Source organism: Pseudopodoces humilis, chromosome 19 (assembly GCF_049639895.1).
Source record: "Pseudopodoces humilis isolate 2021_Gansu_Grassland_sample_001 chromosome 19, ASM4963989v1, whole genome shotgun sequence".
Lineage (NCBI taxonomy): Eukaryota > Metazoa > Chordata > Aves > Passeriformes > Paridae > Pseudopodoces > Pseudopodoces humilis.
The window spans coordinates 3,655,345-3,676,362 of NC_142218.1; the positions used below are offsets into that span (position 1 = coordinate 3,655,345).

Below are 21,018 nucleotides of genomic sequence, written 5' to 3' on the forward strand. Positions count from 1 at the left end.
TTTTTGTTCCTTAAGCATGACTTTTAAAGTTTGAAATCTGTCCTGGATATTATGGGGGTCTGGTAGACTGATTTCAATCTCTGGTTTTACAAATCACCTTATTGGTGGTCTGTAGTCCTGTGAGTTTCTACATTTAAACAAGGTTTAAGAAAAAATTAAAAGAAAGAACTTGAAGCTTGTAAAAATGAAGAGGAAAAATTGTTAGTATTTGCCAGCCTAAAGTAACACTTCTATTAAGTCTACTAAAGTAGACTTCTACTTTCACTTTTTCTTCTACTAAAGTAACTTCTGCTTAAGTCCAGAGGTGGGAGGACAAGAAAACTTGGGTGTGTTTCTGAAAAATGTTGTTGATACATGCTCCAGAATGTGCCATGGCAGTGTTATTTAATAAAATCCTAAATGGGTTGGGTTAGAAGAGACCCCAAAGCTCATCCCATTCCACCCCCAGCCATGGCAGGGACACCTTCCACTGTCCCAGGGTGCTCCAAGCCCTGTCCAACCTGGCCTTGGACACTTCCAGGGATCCAGGGGCAGCCACAGCTGATCTGGGCACCCTGTGCCAGGGCCTGCCCACCCTCACAGTTGCCATTTCTTTGCCAGCTTTAAATCAAAATTGCATTCCTGGAGAACTCTCTGTGCACAAGAGGCCTGACAGCCCATTCTGTATTTTGGAAAGACCGGGTAAAACCAACATTTTCCCTAAATATTGAAATCTGCATCAGACAAAATGTCAACTACCCTCCTAAGGCACAGAAACCATACCACCCTGGATTGGGATGTACATCAAAAATTCAGCCAGACAAAACAATCTGAAGCTCTCTGTCCTGGTCTGAGGTTTTGGCAAATTCCTTGAGCTTTGGAGATGTGGCTAGTGGAAAACTGGCATCCAAAGCAGTTGCCAGAGGTCATGTTTTAGGTTTGGCAGTTCTGTGCAAGGGTCACAGGAGTCATCAGGCTGCAGAAGCACCTAGCTGAGATAGAAATGTGGGGAGATTTATCATGTCTACACTGAAGTTTCTTGGATTCCCAGCCTGCAAATGTTTTCCAGCGTAGCGAGAAAAAAAGCTCTAATGGTTCTTGGAGAAAGGTAATACGTGTAATCTTGAATTACTGCTTGCCATAAGGATGATCTCAGCCCCAGAATGCACCAAGGGCAGCACTAGAGCCTGCCAGGAGGTGTTTTTTTGATGTATAGCAAGGAATGTTATTGATCCATGCTTGGAGAAAGCTGTTGTAGCACAACAGATGAGCTGGGCTACGCTGCTAACACAGACATTGTTGGTAAATCACAGCGCTGAACTGGGGCTTGTTTGGTGGGAAGGAAACATGAAATGACTTTGTATTTGCAGTCCTCAGGAGCATTTAAGAATTATTTATTTTTTAAGAGTGAAGCTTTGTATTTTGTCAAGAATATTAATTTCTTTGGAGTTCTTTAAATGCAAAGCATTATTAATTGCAAAGCATTTTCTGTCTCAACCATCATGCTGCGTTTCCAACTGAATTTAAAAGGACATGAGTGATACAGAGTGTGAGATTTGCAGAAATGGACCCCATAAACATTTATTCCTGCCTTTTCCCCATGCTGGGTCTCAATTCCCAATTTTCAGGAAATCCTGGACGCTTCCATGCTTTTCATTTTGATAGGGATGAGATGCTGCAAAACACACATAAATACAAAAATGTTTAAGTTTGAACTGGGGAAGGGCAGGAATATCTGAGTGTAAAGCAGAACAGAATAAAATAGTCAAACAATATTGCTTGAATTGAGAGGAGTCCTCTACTCAGTGGATTCTGCACCAGTGAACAGGGATTTTTTAGGGGCTGAGTTGGTTATTATTAACTTAACTTATTATTAAGTTATATTGTACAGTATGAAAGACCCTGAACATGTTGATAATTAACCAAAGTCAATTCTCTGTGTATTGGTCCTCACTTTTGCCACCCACTCATACCTGATGCCAATGCCTTGGAGAACTTAACAAGTTCTTGCCTTGCAGATAATTGAGAATTACTTTGTTGTGGCTTATGACTTTTCACAAATGTAAAGCTAAAATAAGATTTTGTAGCTGTAATGTTGCACTTGTATTCAGGTCTGAAGGGAGTTGCAGTAGAGCCTTGCATGACCTTCCCAGTAAATGTAATTTTTATCATGAATGATATTTAATTGCTAAAGTAATTATAATTTCCATACTAAAGACTCCTATTTTATAGTCTTATTTTATACAGTCCCTAAAACCCTATCAAGGACCTTATAACACAGAACACTTGCTAATGGTTTTTGGCTTATTTTATCTTCCAGTGGCTTGCTGAACAGTGACAGGCTGGGAATGCCAGCTTTTATTTAGAACAAAAAGGACTTTTGAAAACTGTTTTTAAATAGTTAACTCAGTGTTCTAGTAGTGAATTTCAGAAGTTACAAATGACTGGAATATTTTCTCCTGTGGAACAAGTAGCTGCACCAGAACACTGCTCTAATGGCAGTAACTGTGCTGGCTGAACATGTAATTAACTCTGTCCTTGGAAAGCTGATTATTTACTCACAAAAGAATCAGCAATCCAGTACAGTGTGAACATTGCTTCAGTCAGACAGAGTGAGTGAGAGTGGGAATTTCCCTTTCACATGGAGAGGACAGTGCCCATTCCATCTCCACCCATTCATTTTTTAATGTAGTAAAGGAAATAAAGTCTTCCTTTGGGAAGAGAATCACTAATTTGGGAGGTAGCATCACTGATTACTCAACATCAGGCTTCAGTATTATTATTATTATTATTATTATTATTATCAATATTAATGATAATATTATTGTTGTTATTATGGTTGGACATTTCTAAACTTCCTGTTCCTTACAGAGTCAGTGCATGACTCAAGTTGGAAGGGACCCATAGAATCATTAAATCCAACGCTCTGCTCCTCACAGGACTGCTGAAAACTCAGCCATGTGACTGAGAGTGTCCTTCAGATGCTCCATGAGCTCTGCCAGGCCGGTGCTGTGCTCATTTCCAGGGACAGATCTCACTCCCACTGAGGAACCTTTTCCTAATGCCCAGTCTGAGCTTGTCCTGACTCAGTTTTGTTCCATTTCCCCTTGTCCTGTTCCTGGTTCCCAGTGCAAGATCTGCACCTTCCTCTCCACTGCCCCACTTTCCAGCAATTAACTTATTTTTAATGATCTCTTTATCAGATTTTTAGTTTTTTATTGTTTGGTTTTGGTTTGTTTTTTTCCCTGTGCTGCTGATTTTTTGGTAGTCCATATATTTTTATAACAAGATACTTCAGGGCAGTTTTCCAGGTTAAAATCACAAAGCCACAGAGAAGAATGAGATTTTTATTAATCTGTGATGGAATATCTGTCTTTTCAGACCCACATTACTGGAATGTTTTCATAATCCAGGTACAAAGATTAAAAGAAGTTTGTTAGTGTACCGTTAATGAAAAGAAATTGTACACATGTTTTTTAAGAATATTCCTTCTCAGATCATGCTCATGGAATCCAGGGAGAGGCAAAAACAACATCATTATATCTGGGAAGATCTTATTTCAGTCCAGAATCCAGTGCCATCCTTTGCTTGTAATTAACTTTCTGCAAGGGCCTGCACAGAAAATCAGGTTTTTCTCCAGAACAATCTGTGCATGGTCACTGGCTCAGGAAGAGAATTCTGTCTCGTGTAGGGCTCTCTCCAATTTCCCAGGCATTCTGAGAACAAGATATCAAATTATTACCAACCTAATGTTCTTGGACTGGTGCTTAAGTGAATATAGGTGTGCCCAGGGCACTTTTTGCTTTTCCAAATCAGGGATGTCTTTAATCCTATTGAACGTTGCTCTAATCCTTTCTTTTTCTTCCCCAACAGATTTGGTATTGCATTCACACACTGAATTGCCCTGGTGTCCCTTCATTAACAAAATGCCTCAAATGACTCAGAATAACAGCAGAATGTGGTGACTGCTGAAATTACTGGTGTAAATCTTCTTTCTCAGATTTATTTTCTTCTCTTTTGTATTTCAGGTGATATTTGAATCTGTCTCTTTGAAAGGACACCCTGGGTACATAGCTGTGGACGAAGTCAGAGTTCTCGCCCACCCCTGCAGTGAGCACTCTTTATTTTTCTGACTGTACCAGCATGTTGTAGGTCACAGTTTGCAGACTAAAGGAGAGATTTACCCAGTTGGGTCAGCACTAAAATGTCTTGTCTCCCTCCAAGACCCCTAAGGACAGTCAGCCTTGCTTAATTACCCACCTTTGCAAGCTGTGCAAAAAAGTCAAAGCTGCTCTCGCTGGAATTCTCTCTTCTTTACTTGTTAATAAACTGATGGCTTTATTATTTCTTAACCTTTTTGCTGTAGAAAACAATCTAAAAACTTCTCATAATAACCTGTGAGGTTAACTTCTGAAAAGAACAACCAAACAAATTGTTTCAGTGTTTCCTTGGTAAGAAGCCTGTCCCAAAGGTTGGTTGGTTTCACTGCTCAGAAAGCTGTGAAGAGATTAGAAATTAATCTTATTCAGACACTGCACTTATCCAGGAGTAGAAACTAATGCAAGTTCATTACATTATTCAAAAACGTTAATGCTGCATTTCTTCTATTACAGACACAACAATAAGCTGAGATTTATTTACATTTTATGTTTAAAGAAGCATTGGGCCTCAATCTTTGAGTGTGAACTCACCTTCAGTGGGGCTTGAGGACTTTGTATATTTTATGGATGTAATGTACAGCTACTTGTAAAGATTTTTTTGTTAACAGTCCCTCTTTCTGGCTCATGGTTTCAGTAAGTCAGTGACAACTGCTCACAAAAAAAGATGATGGATCATATGGATGGAGTGAAATCAACTGTTTTCGCTGTGATCAGAATGTCAAAGAACATCTGCCATTCAATGTGACAGACATGGTTCTGCTCAAGTTTAACAGGACATTTCTGATAACTGCAGCATGGTTAATTGCTGCTTAAGTAAATTATATTTGTATTTACCATGTGCTCATTGCTCAGGCCTTTGGGTGCATTTACTTCATTAAGGAATACTTACAGTCTGTATTAACCAGATGTTGCTGATAACTGGCAGCATCCAGACAAATCCCCAAATGGTCTGTGCCTTCCACAGCGTGTTGGGTGATCTCTGGTCCCTTCACTGGGGAAGAGGCCACTAAACAAACCATGGGGCAGAGTCTCAACAAGAAAATGATGGGATTTAAAGCAGTTGGGCAGGATGCTGTGTTGTGTCCCTGCTTAATGAAGTAAACTGATTTTGAATCAATTTCTTCAAGTATACAGAGGTCCTTCCCCAAAATTAAATGCATTCTTGGTGACTCAACAACAAAATGATTCAAAGTTGGTTGTTTGGGGTTTTTTCAATCTGTTTGCAGCCCCCAGCATGCAGAGCTCATTACAAGCTGCAGGTTCTCTGCAGTCTCTGTAAATGCTGCCCCTGCCTGGTTCCCAGTGCTGCTTTTGTTGTTCAGCAGTGACAGTCACCAGGGTAAATGTCACCCACGTGTTCCCTTTCCTTGTACAGCCTTTGCCCCTCAGATTCCTTTTACAATTGTTGTAAATCAAAACATGGGGACCATGAAGCTCCTGGTGACCCTGGAGGTTATTGAAATCATTGGTCTTATTTCTTCATTTCTGCTTTACCTTCACAGCTGACAAAGGCAGGCAAACCACAGTCAGCAAAAACAGTGAAATGCCCCTAATGGCACAGTAATAGTGAAAAATAAATGTATTGCTGGTGCTGCCTCTTTTTTCCCTTTGTCCTGTGAAGCAAGACACTGGAATATCCATTTTCCTTATGCTGAAAGCTCATTGACTGTGTGTGCATGAGCCCTTGCCACCACAGCACAGCCCATGCTCCAGATGCTGGGCAGACCTAAGGAGCAGGATGCTGGCACTGGTGGGACTCTACACCTTTGGATTTGTAGCTGACTTACAGCTGCACACTTTAGACTGCAGCCACAAATAAAAGGATTATCCTGAAATACCGAAGGAGCCTTCTGAATGTCACCCAGAGGGAGTTTTCCAGTAAGCCTGGATGCAAATTCCTGCTGCAGAAAGCAGGATAGTGCAGAGCCCCTGTCCTTCAGGAGCTGTCAGTGTGTTGGACAGGGCACAGGAGCAGATAAAACATTTGACATGGTGTATGAACATGTGTTCTCTGTTCATGTGTCAAACACTTGTACATCAAGTTTCAGCCATGCACAGCCACAGATGCCCACATTCCTTTAAAGCTGTTTGATTCCAACAGAAGAAAGGTTACAATGCCCTCTGAAATGATGAATTTCAGTGTCTAATCATACCAAAAAATGTGCAGATGATGTTGAAAAACACTGACCTTTATAGGTGCAAGTTTTTTCAGTGTGTTGCACTAAAATTTTTCAAATGATGCACAAACCTTTTTCTGAAGCCCTGCAAGAAAATAGCCCACTTAAAGGTGTTGCATCCACTGCTGTAATCTTGTTTATATTTTTTGTTAAATAGACACCAGCCTGATATTTAATCCAAAAGATAACCCCCTCATCTAGTTTATTTGTAAAAAAAACACCAACAAACCCTAATGTCTGCATTTTTAATATCACTGGTTTAATTTTGAACTAATGCTGAATTTAGTGTCAGCAAAACACTGATATCAGTGATCTTAAACTAAACCAGTGGTAAAATGCTGTCAGGTAAATGAATATTTCATTTAATATCTGATTTGATATTGATGATGCATTATTCTAAAGGTCTAGGACGTATTTGATAGTCAAGAAAAGGAAAAGGATAAAAGACCCTTGTGAAAATGGGGTTTGGGTCAGTCATGCTTGACAAGCAGAAAAGCAGTTGACTTTTTTTGACCTTTTTAGAAATATAGTTTTCTGAAGAAAAGAGATTACTCAATTACTCTTTATAGCAGGCAATAAGAAATTGTTCTGGTGACCATGAACTTGTGATTTGATGCAAGTCTGTGTTTTCAGGGGTGCCAGGGCTCTCTGAGATCCCTCCAGCCTCCCTCTCCCAGCTCCATCACCACTTGGGAGGAGTTAAACACCCAAGGGCGGCTTCATTTTGGGAAGCCACTTTGGCAGGGAGAGCACAGAGGCTTTGCAGAGTGTTTGGGGGGTGCTCCTGCCTCGCTCTACCCTTGCAATTCCTCTTTTGTCAGGAAAAGCCCCCCATTTCCTGCGGCTGCAGAACGTGGAGGTGAACGTGGGGCAGAACGCCACCTTCCAGTGCATCGCCGGCGGGAAGTGGTCACAGCACGACAAGCTCTGGCTCCAGGTAATGAAGAGCCCTGCTGGCTTCTCCTGCTTAACTTGGGCCTTTCTTTGCTTTTTTCAAGGGAAATAAATAGGTAGAGAAAGACTGGTGGTGGTGAGGAAAAAATCTTTTCATTGAGATGCTTTGAAGAACAGCTTTAAATCACTTCTAGGGGAGAGTTTGAGGTGACAAAGCATGGAATTAGGAGACAGAAAAAGGAAAAAATAGCCAGTGACAGAAAAATTCTATTTTCAAACAAATGCCCGTGTACCTGTAAACACCCAGCCATAAAGCAGAGGAGAGAGGAACAGTTCTCTTCTGCTTTATCATGCTAGCTGCTTTCCTTTCACCCTCTAAAATTGTTCTCAGCCTGGAGTTGGTGACAATTGTTAAGAAGGAAATCTCCAAGGTCTGAAATGACTTACCTGGGTGGTTCAAATAGCCAATCCCAGGTTGCACCCAGTTCTACTTGCTCCCAGTTTCCCTTGGCTGTGTTGACAGCAGATTTGGTCTCGTTCCTTTTAGTCACTCACTAAAAGACCAAAACATTCCCTCCCTGGATGTCTTATTTGCAGCCTAGTGATCAAACTCATCTGGGTCCTGCTCTTCTGCTGGGTGCAGCAAAACCCTTGGGAATTCCTGGTCAGTGTTGGAGTTTGAAATGGAAGAGACCCCAACGTCAGCACATGGGCTGTGTGTTTCCCAGTGGACGACACAATCATTTCTCCTGCCCCTTCAGTTTCTCTGATATGTGGACTCCCAGCATTACCATTCCAGGAGCTTTAAAAATCATCAAGTTCCTTAATGTTTGACTCCCAAACAAGTCAAGAGGATTCTTGTTGCACGTACGTAGGGCCAACATCATTTGCAGAACACTAAAGCCAGTCTGAAAGTTTTATTCTCAGCTTGGGCTGATGGGACTGAGGGTTTGATCACCCCAGAGTTGTAACATCTGGGGCAGACAGGAACGGCCTTTGTAGTCAAATAATTACCATATTTTATCAAATTTTATAACTGACTTCAGGTATTTCAATAAAATATAAAAATAACATTTTCAAATCTAGTTTAAATCAAGGAATTGGTTCATCTAATCATAAAAATTAAAATAAGTACTGGGAAAAAGGCTTAAGTTGGTGAAACATGTAGTTGGCATTATATAAAAATGATTTTACATTCAGTAACTATGCTCTCATCATAGCTGTTCTCCTAAAAATTACATTTTTAGCTTAAATTTATTTACCTATGGTGTATGTCTGGCACCCACTGAGATATATTTTTGACTTATTTTATCTTTTTTGGGTTCTTTCATTAAAGTATTTCCCCAGTTACAATTAAATCCGTGCAAAAACAATTCTGACCTGCAGCAGTACGAACCTTTCCCTGTGAGGAGAAGAGTTTGGGGAGGAAAGAATTGCTATTGTTAATGAGAAAACCTGCTTTCCATTCTCTAAAACTGCAGCATTTAATGAAAATAGCCTTGGAAACACCCCTAAAAACTGCTTAGTGGAAACTGCCAAAACAGCAATGTGCTTTCCTTTGAAATTCCTAATAAAGTGGACAAATGAGCAAGCTGAGGTGTTCATACTGCAGAGAACAATTTCTGGCTAATTCTTTGCCTGTCTCCTTTCCAGTTGGAAAAATGTGGTCTGGCATTGGTAGAGAGGTTTATTGGGGAATGTTGGATATACAAGGATGTCTGCTCATCCAAGCAATTTATTTAAATTGGTCCAGAATCAGAGTTTTGCATCTGGAAAGGCCAAATTTACAGAATCTGTTCATTTGTAGTGCTTTCCCAGGTGGGCACAAAGCCTTCAGCTGTTGTGTTTTCACATCCAAGCCGGGCCTCTAATTACACTGTGTGGAGCTGCAGTCTGAGCTGCCACTCTGCAGCCTTTGCAAGAACTAATCTTTGAGTCAGAGAATATCCTGAGCTGGGAGGGACCCCCAGGATCCCCCAGCCCAGCCCTGGCCCTGCCCAGACCCCCCAACAACCCCACCCTGGGCATCCCTGGCAGCGCTGTCCAAACGCTCCTGGAGCTCTGGCAGCCTCGGGGCCGTGCCCATTCCCTGGGGAGCCTGGGCAGTGCCAGCACCTCTGGGGAAGAACCTTGCCCTGACATCCAGCCTGAGCCTCCCCTGGAATGGCTCCAGCCATTCCCTGGGTCCTGTCCCTGTCCCAGAGCAGAGATCAGAGCTCAGGAGGAGCTGCAGCCCCTGAAGGGATCTGACCTCAGTCTTCTCTTTCCTACTCTGACCAAGCCAAGTGTCCTCAGTGTCCTGGCCCTCATATGGGTTCTTTGGGTTCTTTTCCAGACCCCTTACCCTCTTTGTAGCCTTAGAACACACCAAGAGCCCAGTTATATCTCAAATATTAAATAGAAACACAAACTTAAATATATCATAGAATCTCTGGTTTGGGTTGAATGGGACTTAAAATTAATCCTGCCCTGTCCCCTGCCCTGGCCAGGGACACCTTCCCAGGTGCTCCAAGCCCTGTCCAACCTGGCCTTGGACACTTCCAGGGATCCAGGGACAGCCCCAGCTGCTCTGGGCACCCTGTGCCAGGGCCTGCTCACCCTTACTCATGTATAAGAATATTTGGGGCCCAGCTCACACAGCCCTGAGGATTTCCTGAGGGAACAGCTGAATCCTTCTCTCGGAAAGCTGTGTTTGTACAAAACCCCTCCAGCAACGTGAACAGGGAGCTCTGACCTGTGTTAAACACCCCAAGGAGTGAATCACACACAGATGCACCAGTGCAGAGCCTGCCTGTCTCCATCATCACATCATTTCTCTCTGCAGCAGTGGAATGGGAGGGACACAGCCCTGATGGTCACTCGAGTGGTCAACCACAGGCGTTTCTCAGCCACGGTCAGCGTGGCCGACACGTCCCAGCGCAGCATCAGCAAGTACCGCTGTGTCATCCGCTCCGACGGCGGCTCCGGGGTCTCCAACTACGCCGAGCTCATCGTCAAAGGTAGGACAGCAAAGCCTTGACTCAAGAGAGGTGTTTCTGCTGTATTTTATATATGTTCCCAGCCTCTTTGCAGCCACAGTCCGCCCAGCTGCAGCCAGGGAGGCGGGAAAATATTATAGCATGGACCAGAGGGACTGAAATGAGGCTCTCTCCCTTGCTGAGATGGTATTCCAGCTTTATTCTGGGGATTGCGTGGGGAAAGAGGAAGAAAATTGATAACGTGCTCCTTTTTGAAGTCAGGGGAAGGGGAAGGGTTACATTCACACAGCCAATAAGGAAAACTGGGGAGGAAGAGATAAGAGGGAAGATTCTGAATACATTCTGTATTTCAGGAGTACATCTTGGGTTATACCATTTTTCTCAATGCATTATAACATGTTTCTTCCTGGAGGGTAACTGTCGCCCTGAGAATCAGACCTTTCCATATTGTTTTCATAATTTCTGGCCACTTTCCCAGGACAATAACTATAAACACAGGTGTTCATACATTCCATTAAAGATTTGTCTTTTGATGGATGTCTGTCATGGCCAGTGTGGTTGGGAAGGTGTTAACCTGACTATCCAATCCCTGGTTGTGGTCAAAAACTTATAAATACTGAAAGAACAAATAAACTTCCTTCTTCTTTCATCTCACTTCAAGCTGTGTCTGTGTGAATCATTTTGTGTCCAACAGTGACAGGTAACTGTCTATAAAAGCTGCCATCCTGTTGGACCTTCTTTCATTCATGTAAATATGAGAAAAAGGGTAAAAGTGTCATGAGTTTAAGTTGGTATCTGGAATATTTGAATTTAAACTTTGGAAACAGCCCTCTTTGTAAGCTTTTATAGTAAAATATGGTGGCTATGGGGATTTTTACTGTAGTCAGCTGAACAGTGTGGTTATCAGCTTTACCTGCTCTCCTTTCCAGTATTTTATCAGGCAGAAATAATCTTGTGGTGGAGCATTGCATGCCAGGGGAGACTGTCCAGGGCCTCTGGCAGTAAATGTTTGGATTGATTCTGCTGACGTCCTCAAGTCCAGAGTAGAAGCATCAGTAGTTCTTGAAGGGAGTTTGGATTTTAGCCATGTTGATTACTGTAATTCAGGAGCCTGACACATGCAAGGTGTGTCATAATCTCACCAGGCAGGTGGTGAAGTGCTATCCCCTACTCTGGGTTCCTCTTTATTTGTTTTTAAATCTCACCTCGAGCTGCACCACAGGAGTGCTCACTGACTCTTCGGTGGTGAGCTCAGAAGGTGGCTGAGGGCACTCTGTGTTTGGGGTGAGAGGAATTTGAAGTCTGGGTCTGCTCCCAGGCTATAATTTCCTGATGGAAATGGAGGGTATGAAAATGGATGGCAGCTGTAGGAATGAGATCAAGCTGTCCCCTGTGCTGCTTTCTGCCAACTGGTTCAGGCCTTTGTTATGATGCCTTTGTTGTGCCTGGGAGTGCTGTGTGGTGCAGATGTTTGGATGGCACAGACCACGAGGAGAATGCTTGTGCTGGATGTGCTTTTAATTCCCACGCGGTGATCTTGTATCCTGTTCAAATCTGGAGGAATTAATTCACTATTAAGAGGGAATTGAGCTGCCAGGAGTGGCACACCTAGGATTGTACCACAGCTAAATAGAGGGAGGGCAGAGCTTGCAGCTATCAGAGCATCCCAGGCTCAGTCAGGTGCCTGGAACTTTGTGTTTGTTGATAGGAGCAGGGAAAAAAAACAGAATAAATTAAAACCATGAATGGCTGGATGTCCAGCAAGAAAGATGCTGGGGGCTTCATTGCTGGATTGCTCAACAATGCACCTACCTGGAAGAAACTTTAACAGGATAATATTGCTGTGCAAGATCCCATCCTGTTCCTCATGCCTGATTAGGATGCAGGTGAGGTTAAGTGGCTCATTTGAGGTCGGTTTGGTGTCACCCCATGACACACTGGGACTTCCAACCAGCCTGACTAATTTTAGTGTGAATAATAGCAAATTTGTAATGCATGTGCACAGGCGGAAATGAAAGCAAATTGGAAGTGTTTAATTGTGAAGAGATGATTATTGAATTGCAATAATGTACTTGAGCATACATTCAATTAGCCTGTAATTGAGGTTTTGCTCAATTGATGGGCCTGTTCCTAAACCTGCTAAATCCAAGCTCAATCTCTGCTTCTCATGTGCTTTTTCTTGAAAAGAGGAACATAAAATCACAGGGTGTTTCTTCAACAAAAATTAAGATTTAAAAGTGTGTCTATGTAATCTTTTTAACTGGAAGATCTGTTTGCTTCCCTGTGCATAGGAAGTTTTCTTGAAGTATTTAGAACAGAAAGTAGTTTACATTCCTCAATATTAAATAAAAAAGCTTGCTAGATATCAAAATAGAGGTCTGATTTTGAAATGTGCATGCTCCTAAAGCCCAGATTGGACAGTACATACCTGTTTCAGCAAATGGAATTAATAATTAAATGAAACACACAACCCCTTGCTTGTCTCTGGGCACCTTCACAAAGAGCAATGTATTACTGAAAAGAAATTCCTGGCAATCTTACACAAAAGAATATAACAGTATTAGTTCCAAATTATTCCAGTATGTTTAGTGGCAGGAGATACATTTGTAATCCTGTGAAAATGCTGTTCTCTAGGCAGCTATTTGCTGTATGTGCTAATGCTTCTCTGTCTCCTGGCTTGTATAAATGACAATACATTCATTCTTCTCTTTGCACTCTCCAATCATAATTTCAGGCCAGAAAAACCTATCATTTCCATCTGCACCCCTTGCCATCCTTTGGTGCTCTAGTGGAAATAGCTCTTCTCTATTTCTTCTCTCTCACAGGTGCCCATACAGTAATTTAATACAATTTTGTACAGGGCAGCTTAAAAAAACCCCAGAGATTCTGTGTCTCGCTACACTGCTCGCACCTGAATGGAACATTTCTTGCCTGTAATTTTCTTTTAAGTAAAAGCTGTGTGGCAGTTACTTGTATTCTGAGCAAATGTAGGCCTTCCTTGTGTAAAGATTGTTTAAAATACTGTGGAAATTGGCTAGAATTTTATCATTTAAGGTCTGTATTAATGCTGGTGTCCTACCAGGACACTTGTCACATTAGGTAAGGCTGTGGATAACATTTTAAACTCTGTGAGGGTGTGTGGAGAACTGTTGGCAGTTGTTTCTATTTTTCCTTGATCCCTTTCAGGTACTCTGGATGCCCAAATTAATCACTCAATATATTATAAGAATCCATGCAGAGCTGAGGGAATATTACAGCATCTATAACCTATTTTTATGAGCCAGTTTTCTGAGATTTTCACTCTTCAGAAGCCTCTCAAAATTATTTTCCTGCTACCTGTTGCTACTTTTACCATTCTTTTAAGGCTCCTGGCATTTTCTTAGGGTTTGTTCTGCTCCTGCAGGGGTAGGAAGATCCTGTTGGGCCTCAGCACAACCTCTCCACTGACTCCCAAGTGGATGTTCCAGTTCTCTTCAGTTTTGTCTTGATTTTCAAAGTGTTTGGTTGGAAAAATAACCTGTCTCTTAGCTGAGAGGCTTTCTGTCATGGCTGTGATATGTGGGACAGCTCTCTCTTGCTTTTATCAGGTTTTTATCAGTCACACAAGGAGCTGATGCCTTGAGTGACACCAGAGGGAGAGGTGGGTTCCTTGTCACAGTTGTTTACCATTCTCTCTCTGGGTCTCTTCTGGTGTGATGCTCGTCACTGTAATTCCACCATCTGTTTATGAACTCACCAGGTACACACTGAAATCTGCTCCAGTGATTGAGTCTCTTCCTAAAAGCAGGCACTGGAATTTACAAAAAAACCCAACCACAAAACAAGGGAAAACAGATACAAGCGCTGAACAATGAACTGAATAAAAAAAAAACCCTGTCAAGTTGTTGGAGTTGAGATAGTCAGGTGTGAAAAACATGATAAATAACTACCTATTTAAAGAAATCCATATATGGAAGCTTCTCCATATGAAATATGCTGTGAAGATTTCAGATTTACAGTTCTAAGACAGACTCATCAAGGAAAAGCTCTACAGGTGTTTTGGCTGTCTCAGTATTTATGACTGGAGATGACTCCAGAATAGTTTCAGTTAATTATTCAACAGCAGGAAGTCCTACTAGGAGAAGGAATTTTCTGGAGCTTAAAACTCATAAGAAATGAAAACATCTTTGTTCTTCAGCTGAGCCTGATCTTGGGCTGGAGCTGGTTCTAGAAATGTCACATCAGCCTCTCTCCATTGATTTCCTTGCAAACAAGAAGTTCAATGAGGGTAGGAAAGTATGTGATTCACATGTGTGTAACATACTCTGGAATGTGTTCCTGGGAAGGAAAGTTACTTGTCTTCCATGTAATCATAGAGGAAACTCACCAGCTCCAAAGTTTTTCACTTCCTACAGAGCTGTTATGGGGAGATGTGGTGAATATGAGAAAGACCCTTTGAATATTTCCTGTATTGGTTTTGTTGTTGGTTTCTTTTTTAATATTTTCATGACTGATACACAGATAGTTCTATACCCTGAGATATTAATTCCAAATGTGCTCATTAAAACTGACATAACATCCTTGCCATCATGGGGTAATATAACCTCTGTTGGTGATGCTTAAGTGCCTATACTTCACCCAGGAGATTGGGGATGTTGATATGAAAAGTATCTTCTGCATTGCAGCTGTCCACTTTTGCCATCAGGGTGGCTGGAGGACCACGTCCCTCAGTCCCTTCCAACTCTTTGGGAGACAAGCTCAGCTGTGGCACGTCTGCTTAAGATGTTACTGTTAAAAAAAGCATTTTTTTCATGTGCATTAATAAGTAGCTGGCAGGTGTGAAGATCCCTGTCTGAATTGATCAGGTTCATCCAGATCACAGATGTTTCTGGGCACGTTTGAATCCATCTGCCTGAGTTCTGCACATTGATCAAGGCCCTCTGAGTTATCAGCTTGCGAGCAGGAGTCAGTCCCTGGCTGGTGCTCCCAGCAGTGTCAGGACACTGATAGAAAGGGTTTCCTCCAGCTGCCTGCTCTCTCTTTGCCTGTTTCCTCCCAGTTTACACGAGCTCAGTCAGTTCAGAAGGCCCCCGTGCTGTGCTGTGGGGAGCTGACACAGATTTGATGAAATACGTAAGGCAGCACATCCCGGCTGTTCATGAGGCTTCTCCTGCCTGTGAAATACCTGAGTGAGGGAGAATGGCTCTGTCATTAATGGAGTGTCTGAAAAAGCCACTTCTTCCTTTATTTCTCTGCAGTCACAGTGGTGTAGGGAGTGTAACAATCCCTTTGGTGGTGTTGGCTGGTAATTACCTGGACTTGTCACCGCTCTGTTTAATTCAGCTCAGCTCAGTTGCTTTAACTCAGTTTTAATCATGGGGTGGCATGTGGTTAGGGAAAAGAGGAGACAAGGAGATTACAAACACTCACCAAGAGCTGTAACTCCAATTTCTCTTCTTTCCATCCAACTTAATATCTGTGAAGCCAATGAAGGAGATGGGAGACAACGCTGTTGTATTGAAGATGTTCAGCAGTATGAAACATGAGTCCTCTCAAAAAGAAGTATTTCCCTCTCCTTATGTTTAACTTCCAAAATAGAGCTGGGAAATGAAGCTATTTCTTTGAGAAGTGATAAATGTGGAGTTTATATAAAGGAGCCAGTTTTCAGCATTGCTTCCAGTGCCACACAGACTTGCAGTAATGGTCCAGAAATATGTTTTCTTGGTTTCTCTTGTTGATTTTAATCAACAGGGTGTAAACAAACATATTCGGGAGGAATACAAAGCTGCAAGGGGTACAAAACAAGTTCATAAACCAATGGTGTATTCTCAATTCAATCTATACTTTTCCCAACTTTTTTTGTTTCTCTCCTCAGCAGGATTTTTGTTGCTGTGTAAGATGAGCAGGGAGTACTGCTTTAAACTTGACTTTGTTTCTAAAATCTGGGAAATTATAATGGCTCTCCTGTCACACCACTGAGTGTCTTGACAAAATGCATGATATGCATGCAAACCTTTTCATTTCTAGTTAGAATTATTAAGGAGATTTAAGGCAACTGCATGGAAATTAACTCAGGACTGTTGATTCTCAGAAAAGAACATAAAATACCAAGAACACATCCCCGTGCCTTTGCTACCTGGAAGTGTTCTTGCAGTGAATGACCACCAGATATGTGCCATATCAAACGAGCCTGGCAGCTTTCCATTCTTTGCTCCTTTTTAATGTACAAATTTTCATGCAGGATGATTGTTAATGATGCTCACGTGACATTAAAATTCAAAATTGCACTTTTATTTTTTATTTTTTTGCTTATGACTGAGCTTAAAGACGGGTCACATTCACTGATAACTCTCTACTGCTCATCCTTCCTCTGCCTCCTTAATTGTAGGGAAGTTATTCATGGGTTTCTCCTGGAAAATAGGATCTAAAACTGTTCTTCATTTATCCACCCTGTGCTTACAATGCTGCTGGCTGCTTTCCATTCAAGGAAACTCCCTTGAAGTGTCATCTGTCACCATTTGTGGATGGTGGTGAAGATTCTGGCACTTATGGGATGTAATTGTTGATCATGTCCTGTTATCTCAGCAGGGCAGGGATCAAAATATATTTCTTTTGCATCAACATATATTTCTTTTGCAGCAGAAAAAAAACACCCAACCACTAAAAAGTAATGTTTTATTTGATGTAAAATGCAAGCTAAGGTGTACCAGATCTCTTAGTAAGAACAGATGATTGTTAGTATGAGAATCTTTAATAATAAACCTGGAAAAAAAGGGGTGTATTTGTAATACAGTGAGATCTGCTGATCCCATGTGTGTGGGGGAAGCCAATTAATTTCCAAAGAAAGCAGAAAACTGTAGATGCAAATACCTAAACCCAATGTGGTTACTGGAACTTCTAAAAATTTTGCAGCACCAGATGCTAAAGAAGCTGATCCTGATCTCTTCCAGGCATGCAGAAATTCCTGCAGCTAACAGGCTTTCTGCAAAAGTCTTGCATTTGTTGTAGGACACTGAAATAAGAAGTTGATCACCTGTGGAAGGGACAACTTCTGCCCTCAGTCAGGTGCTGATGAATTCCCTGGCTGTCTTTGCCTTGATTTGAGCTTTCATTTTTTGCTGGCAGCATCCTGTCAGTCTGCACAGCGCATGGTCGGATTTCTTAGGATGTGTGAAACGTGCCCAGAGTTTATTTTTATTGTTTTTAAACAAACTGCAAGGCAAGATAGAAAACAGTTAAAATTATTTGTTGTTTCTTTACATTGTCCTGACTTATTGAACTTAGCTTTCTTTTGCTTTGTATGTGTTGAAGCACCGTGCTGAGGTCTAATCCTTCCTTAAACCATCTCTTCTTGTGGGTGTTCAGCCATCAGAGATTCCAGGTCTGGGTGCCACACACATTCTTCTCCCTCCTTTCAAAACACCTCTACACACTCTGCAAGGTGAAACTCCTCTGCTGGTTTAGAGATTGGCATTTACAAGCTGAGCCTTTAATCCCAAAGTAAAAAAAGTTGAAGGTTCAGGAGGAAAAAAATGATGGGAGCTCTGTAAACACTTGACTGATTTGGCTAAGGACACTGGCATTAAGGCAGCTCCAGAATCTTCTTTCCTTCCAATCTGGGAGATGGCAGAAGGCTTTTGAAGTCTGTGAGAGGTGCTGAATGGAGACCATTGTGAGGGTTTGTGTCAGGAATCCAGGTGAATGGGATTTTTAATGTTTGCACAGCATTTAGCTCTGAATGCTGGAGCTGAGCTGAATTGCTTTCCCAGCCAGTGTACCTGAACTCCAGCTGATGCTGGTGATGTTTGCATTTATCCTCTCTGAATGAAGAGACTGCAGAGCCTGTTGAGGTGTTAAGGAAAGAATGATCACTCTGAAGTTTGTTCACCTTTCAACACTGAGATTGTGAGACAAGGAAACAGCCAAATCTGCAGTTTGGAGTAGAGATATTGCAGCTCTCCTTTTCCATCTCTACCCAATGAAGAATGCTTCATTTTCCAAAGCAAATAATTTCCCAGCATCCATTCTAGCTGCAAGCTAATTAAACACTCTTCTCATAGACTCACCCCCTCAAACCTGTTAATTCCTTTCCAGCTTTGCTCTGATGTGCTGATTTTCTGCCCTCTGATACTGGAGACTGGTTCAGGTCACACCCTCCCCATCACCCCTGTCCAGCTGTGACTTTTAAAGATGCTTTAGATCTAAGATCAGAAACCTGATGAGCAACAGTATGATGGCTACAGCAGGTCCTGCAAGTATTTTATTAATTGGCCTAGGAATTTGAGAAGAAAAACCCCTAATATGATGTTTCCTAGCTCCTGAAGTCCACCCTTCCTGCTGAGGAGCAGCACTATTACACCTTCCAGGTGAACAGGAATGGCTTTAAACTAGAAGAGAAGAGATTTAGGTTAGGTGGGATGAAATTCTTTACTCAGAGTGTGCTGAAGCCCTGGCACAGGATGTCCAGAGCAGCTGTGGCTGCTCCTGGATCCCTGGAAGTGTCCAAGGCCAGGCTGGATGGGGCTTGGAACAGCCTGGGACAGTGGGAGGTGTCCCTGCCATGGCAGGGGATTGGAATTAAATGGTCTCTAAAGTCCCTTCTAACCCAGGCCCTTCTGTGGTTCTGTGATTGTGATCTGCTCTGGTGCCAAGAAACACAAAATCCCTGTCTAAAGAAATTATTCCAGTTTTCTTCTTTTTTTTTTTTTTCTAACCAGGTTTCTCTCCAGTGCATCTCTTGCTTCTCTCTCTGTTTCTCAGCAGGAAACTTTCCATCAGTGCTTGTTTGCATGTAAGGAAGATGCAAATAGCTGCAAGACTTGGGCTCTCTCTGTTTGGATCCCATAAATCAGAGTTTGCATATGCTTTCCTGTCCTATTTATTACCCTGCAGCTACTACTGACTTACATGACAGACTACAACTTACAAACTGTTTGTTCCCTCAGCAGGGTACAGACACAAATTAAAATGGAAGAGGTTTGGATTACTTGCTTCTATAATTTTCTCTTTTCTTTCCTTCTTATTACAGCAAAACCTTCCTTTGCTGCTGCTGCTGCTGACTATTTTTTGTCTGACCCTTGTGAACACTGCTGACCATATCCTGCTGCCTTTTGATCAGCAGTGTGGTGTTATTGAGTCTTCTGACCCAGTCTGCTCATCAAATGGTGATTTATCAGCATTTCCCATGACTCTGAGGTTGAAACTCTAAATTTAAACACTTCTGTGCTTGCTCTTACATTGTTTTTTCCCACCTCCCTTTTACTTAACCTTACCTGTGCTCTACTTAAGGAGCCTTGTGGATAATTTGCTTTTTACTTGTGTCAGGAACATGGTGCTTCAAGGGTGATCCAGAGTTTTGGTGCATGGATTATTCTGCCTTTTGCTGAGGCTATTCAGAGCATGCTCAGCTCATGGAAGGTTTTATGCTCATTGGTGTAGTCACAAACCCAACTGCTCTTGAGAACTGAAATCTTGTCATAAACCAGCATTTTATACAAAATTATATATATATATATAAACCACAGGATTCTTTAAGACTGTTTCATTTACTTCTCTTACAGGATTTAAAATGGAGTAATTAGGAAAAAGACATTTTTTGTTTCCAAGATAGAACTTTCCCCCCACATTCATGGTCCTCTCAAAGCCTGTCCAGTGGGATTTGATTCAGCATTAGTTGACACTGCATTTAGTCAAGGACACTAAGGAATATCATTCTGGCACTGAATTGTCCTTAAATTCACCATAATGTCTTTATATCTCATCTTCATGGAATGACAGTACTGTTATAGTCTTTAGAGTGGGATTATTGGTGTTTCCTGAGCAAAAAGGGAATTTTAATAGCCTTCATTAGAGCTGTGATAGTTTCAATAGGGACTAGACTATTCTATCTTCCAGTATTTACTTTTAACAGAGAGGATGTGAATTTTCTGTGTGGCTCAGCCCCCAGGTGTAGCAGCTCTACACTCATAAGGAAGTTTTATTGTTTTTCATATATCTCACCTCAATTACAGCTGTCATGACAGGAAGAAAAAGATGTTTAATGTCATCTGACCTTTTGTAAAATGCAGGCCACAGAATTCACAAGTCCTCCTTGCAACATGAGCACTACTGTATAAATAAAGCAGAAGAGTCTTCAAAAAAGATTGTGATTGAAAGGTTTTAAATTATAGAAAATCTCACCAGCCTTAGATAAGCTCTTTAAATACTTAATTGTCTTCCCTGTGTAGTGTTTCTACCTTATTTGAGTGGGATGTTTCCAGCTTTTGCACCTAACAGATCTTAAGCCTTTCCTCTAAATATAATCAATCTTGAAGTATTGAATGTGAATTCGTATTGACCATGATCCAGGCTTTGTTTGGTTAATTTATGTGTCTTAAGTGTCTTTGCAAGGTCCTTTATTCTGTTGAAGAACTGCTGTCAGTTCTGGGGAAATACATCAGTCTGGACTCTCAGGTATATTTGTGAAATATTTTCTTTTGTATCCACAATGAGTACGTTTCCTTACCGGGTTTGTTCCGTTTCTTGCTGGGGAATAGGGAAACCTTTAAGCAGATGGATTTTATTAATATTTCTTTTCCCAATTCTAACACAAACAGCTTCAGCAGAGACAAGGAAAGGCATTTAAACATGTCCTACATGGTTAAGGCAAAGCACTTGTTCCACGAGCAATGTTTAATGTGACAGGAGACCATTGCCTACGTGGTGAAATTCTGCATCAAACAGTAACAAATAAAACATTAATTATTGCAAAAGTATCCTGGAGACCTCAAAAACAGCTAATGGAACTTGATGGAAGTCACTGGTTTTCAGTTCAGGTGTGGTTAAATTTAACATTATTTTTAATTAAGCAGC

At 41.6% G+C, this 21,018-nt stretch overlaps 1 protein-coding gene across 7 annotated transcripts in view; it reads left to right on the forward strand.

Moving 5' to 3' along the window:
- Nucleotides 1-21,018, forward strand: part of PTPRT (protein tyrosine phosphatase receptor type T) — a 436,478-nt gene that overhangs the window by 167,137 nt on the left and 248,323 nt on the right. For all 7 annotated transcript variants that reach the window (XM_088064391.1, XM_088064395.1, XM_088064397.1 and 4 more), the window contains exons 4-6: nucleotides 4,008-4,089; nucleotides 7,138-7,253; nucleotides 10,035-10,209. In XM_088064391.1, coding sequence (XP_087920517.1) covers nucleotides 4,008-4,089; nucleotides 7,138-7,253; nucleotides 10,035-10,209 — 373 coding nt within the window. The remainder of the gene's footprint in view (nucleotides 1-4,007; nucleotides 4,090-7,137; nucleotides 7,254-10,034; nucleotides 10,210-21,018) is intronic.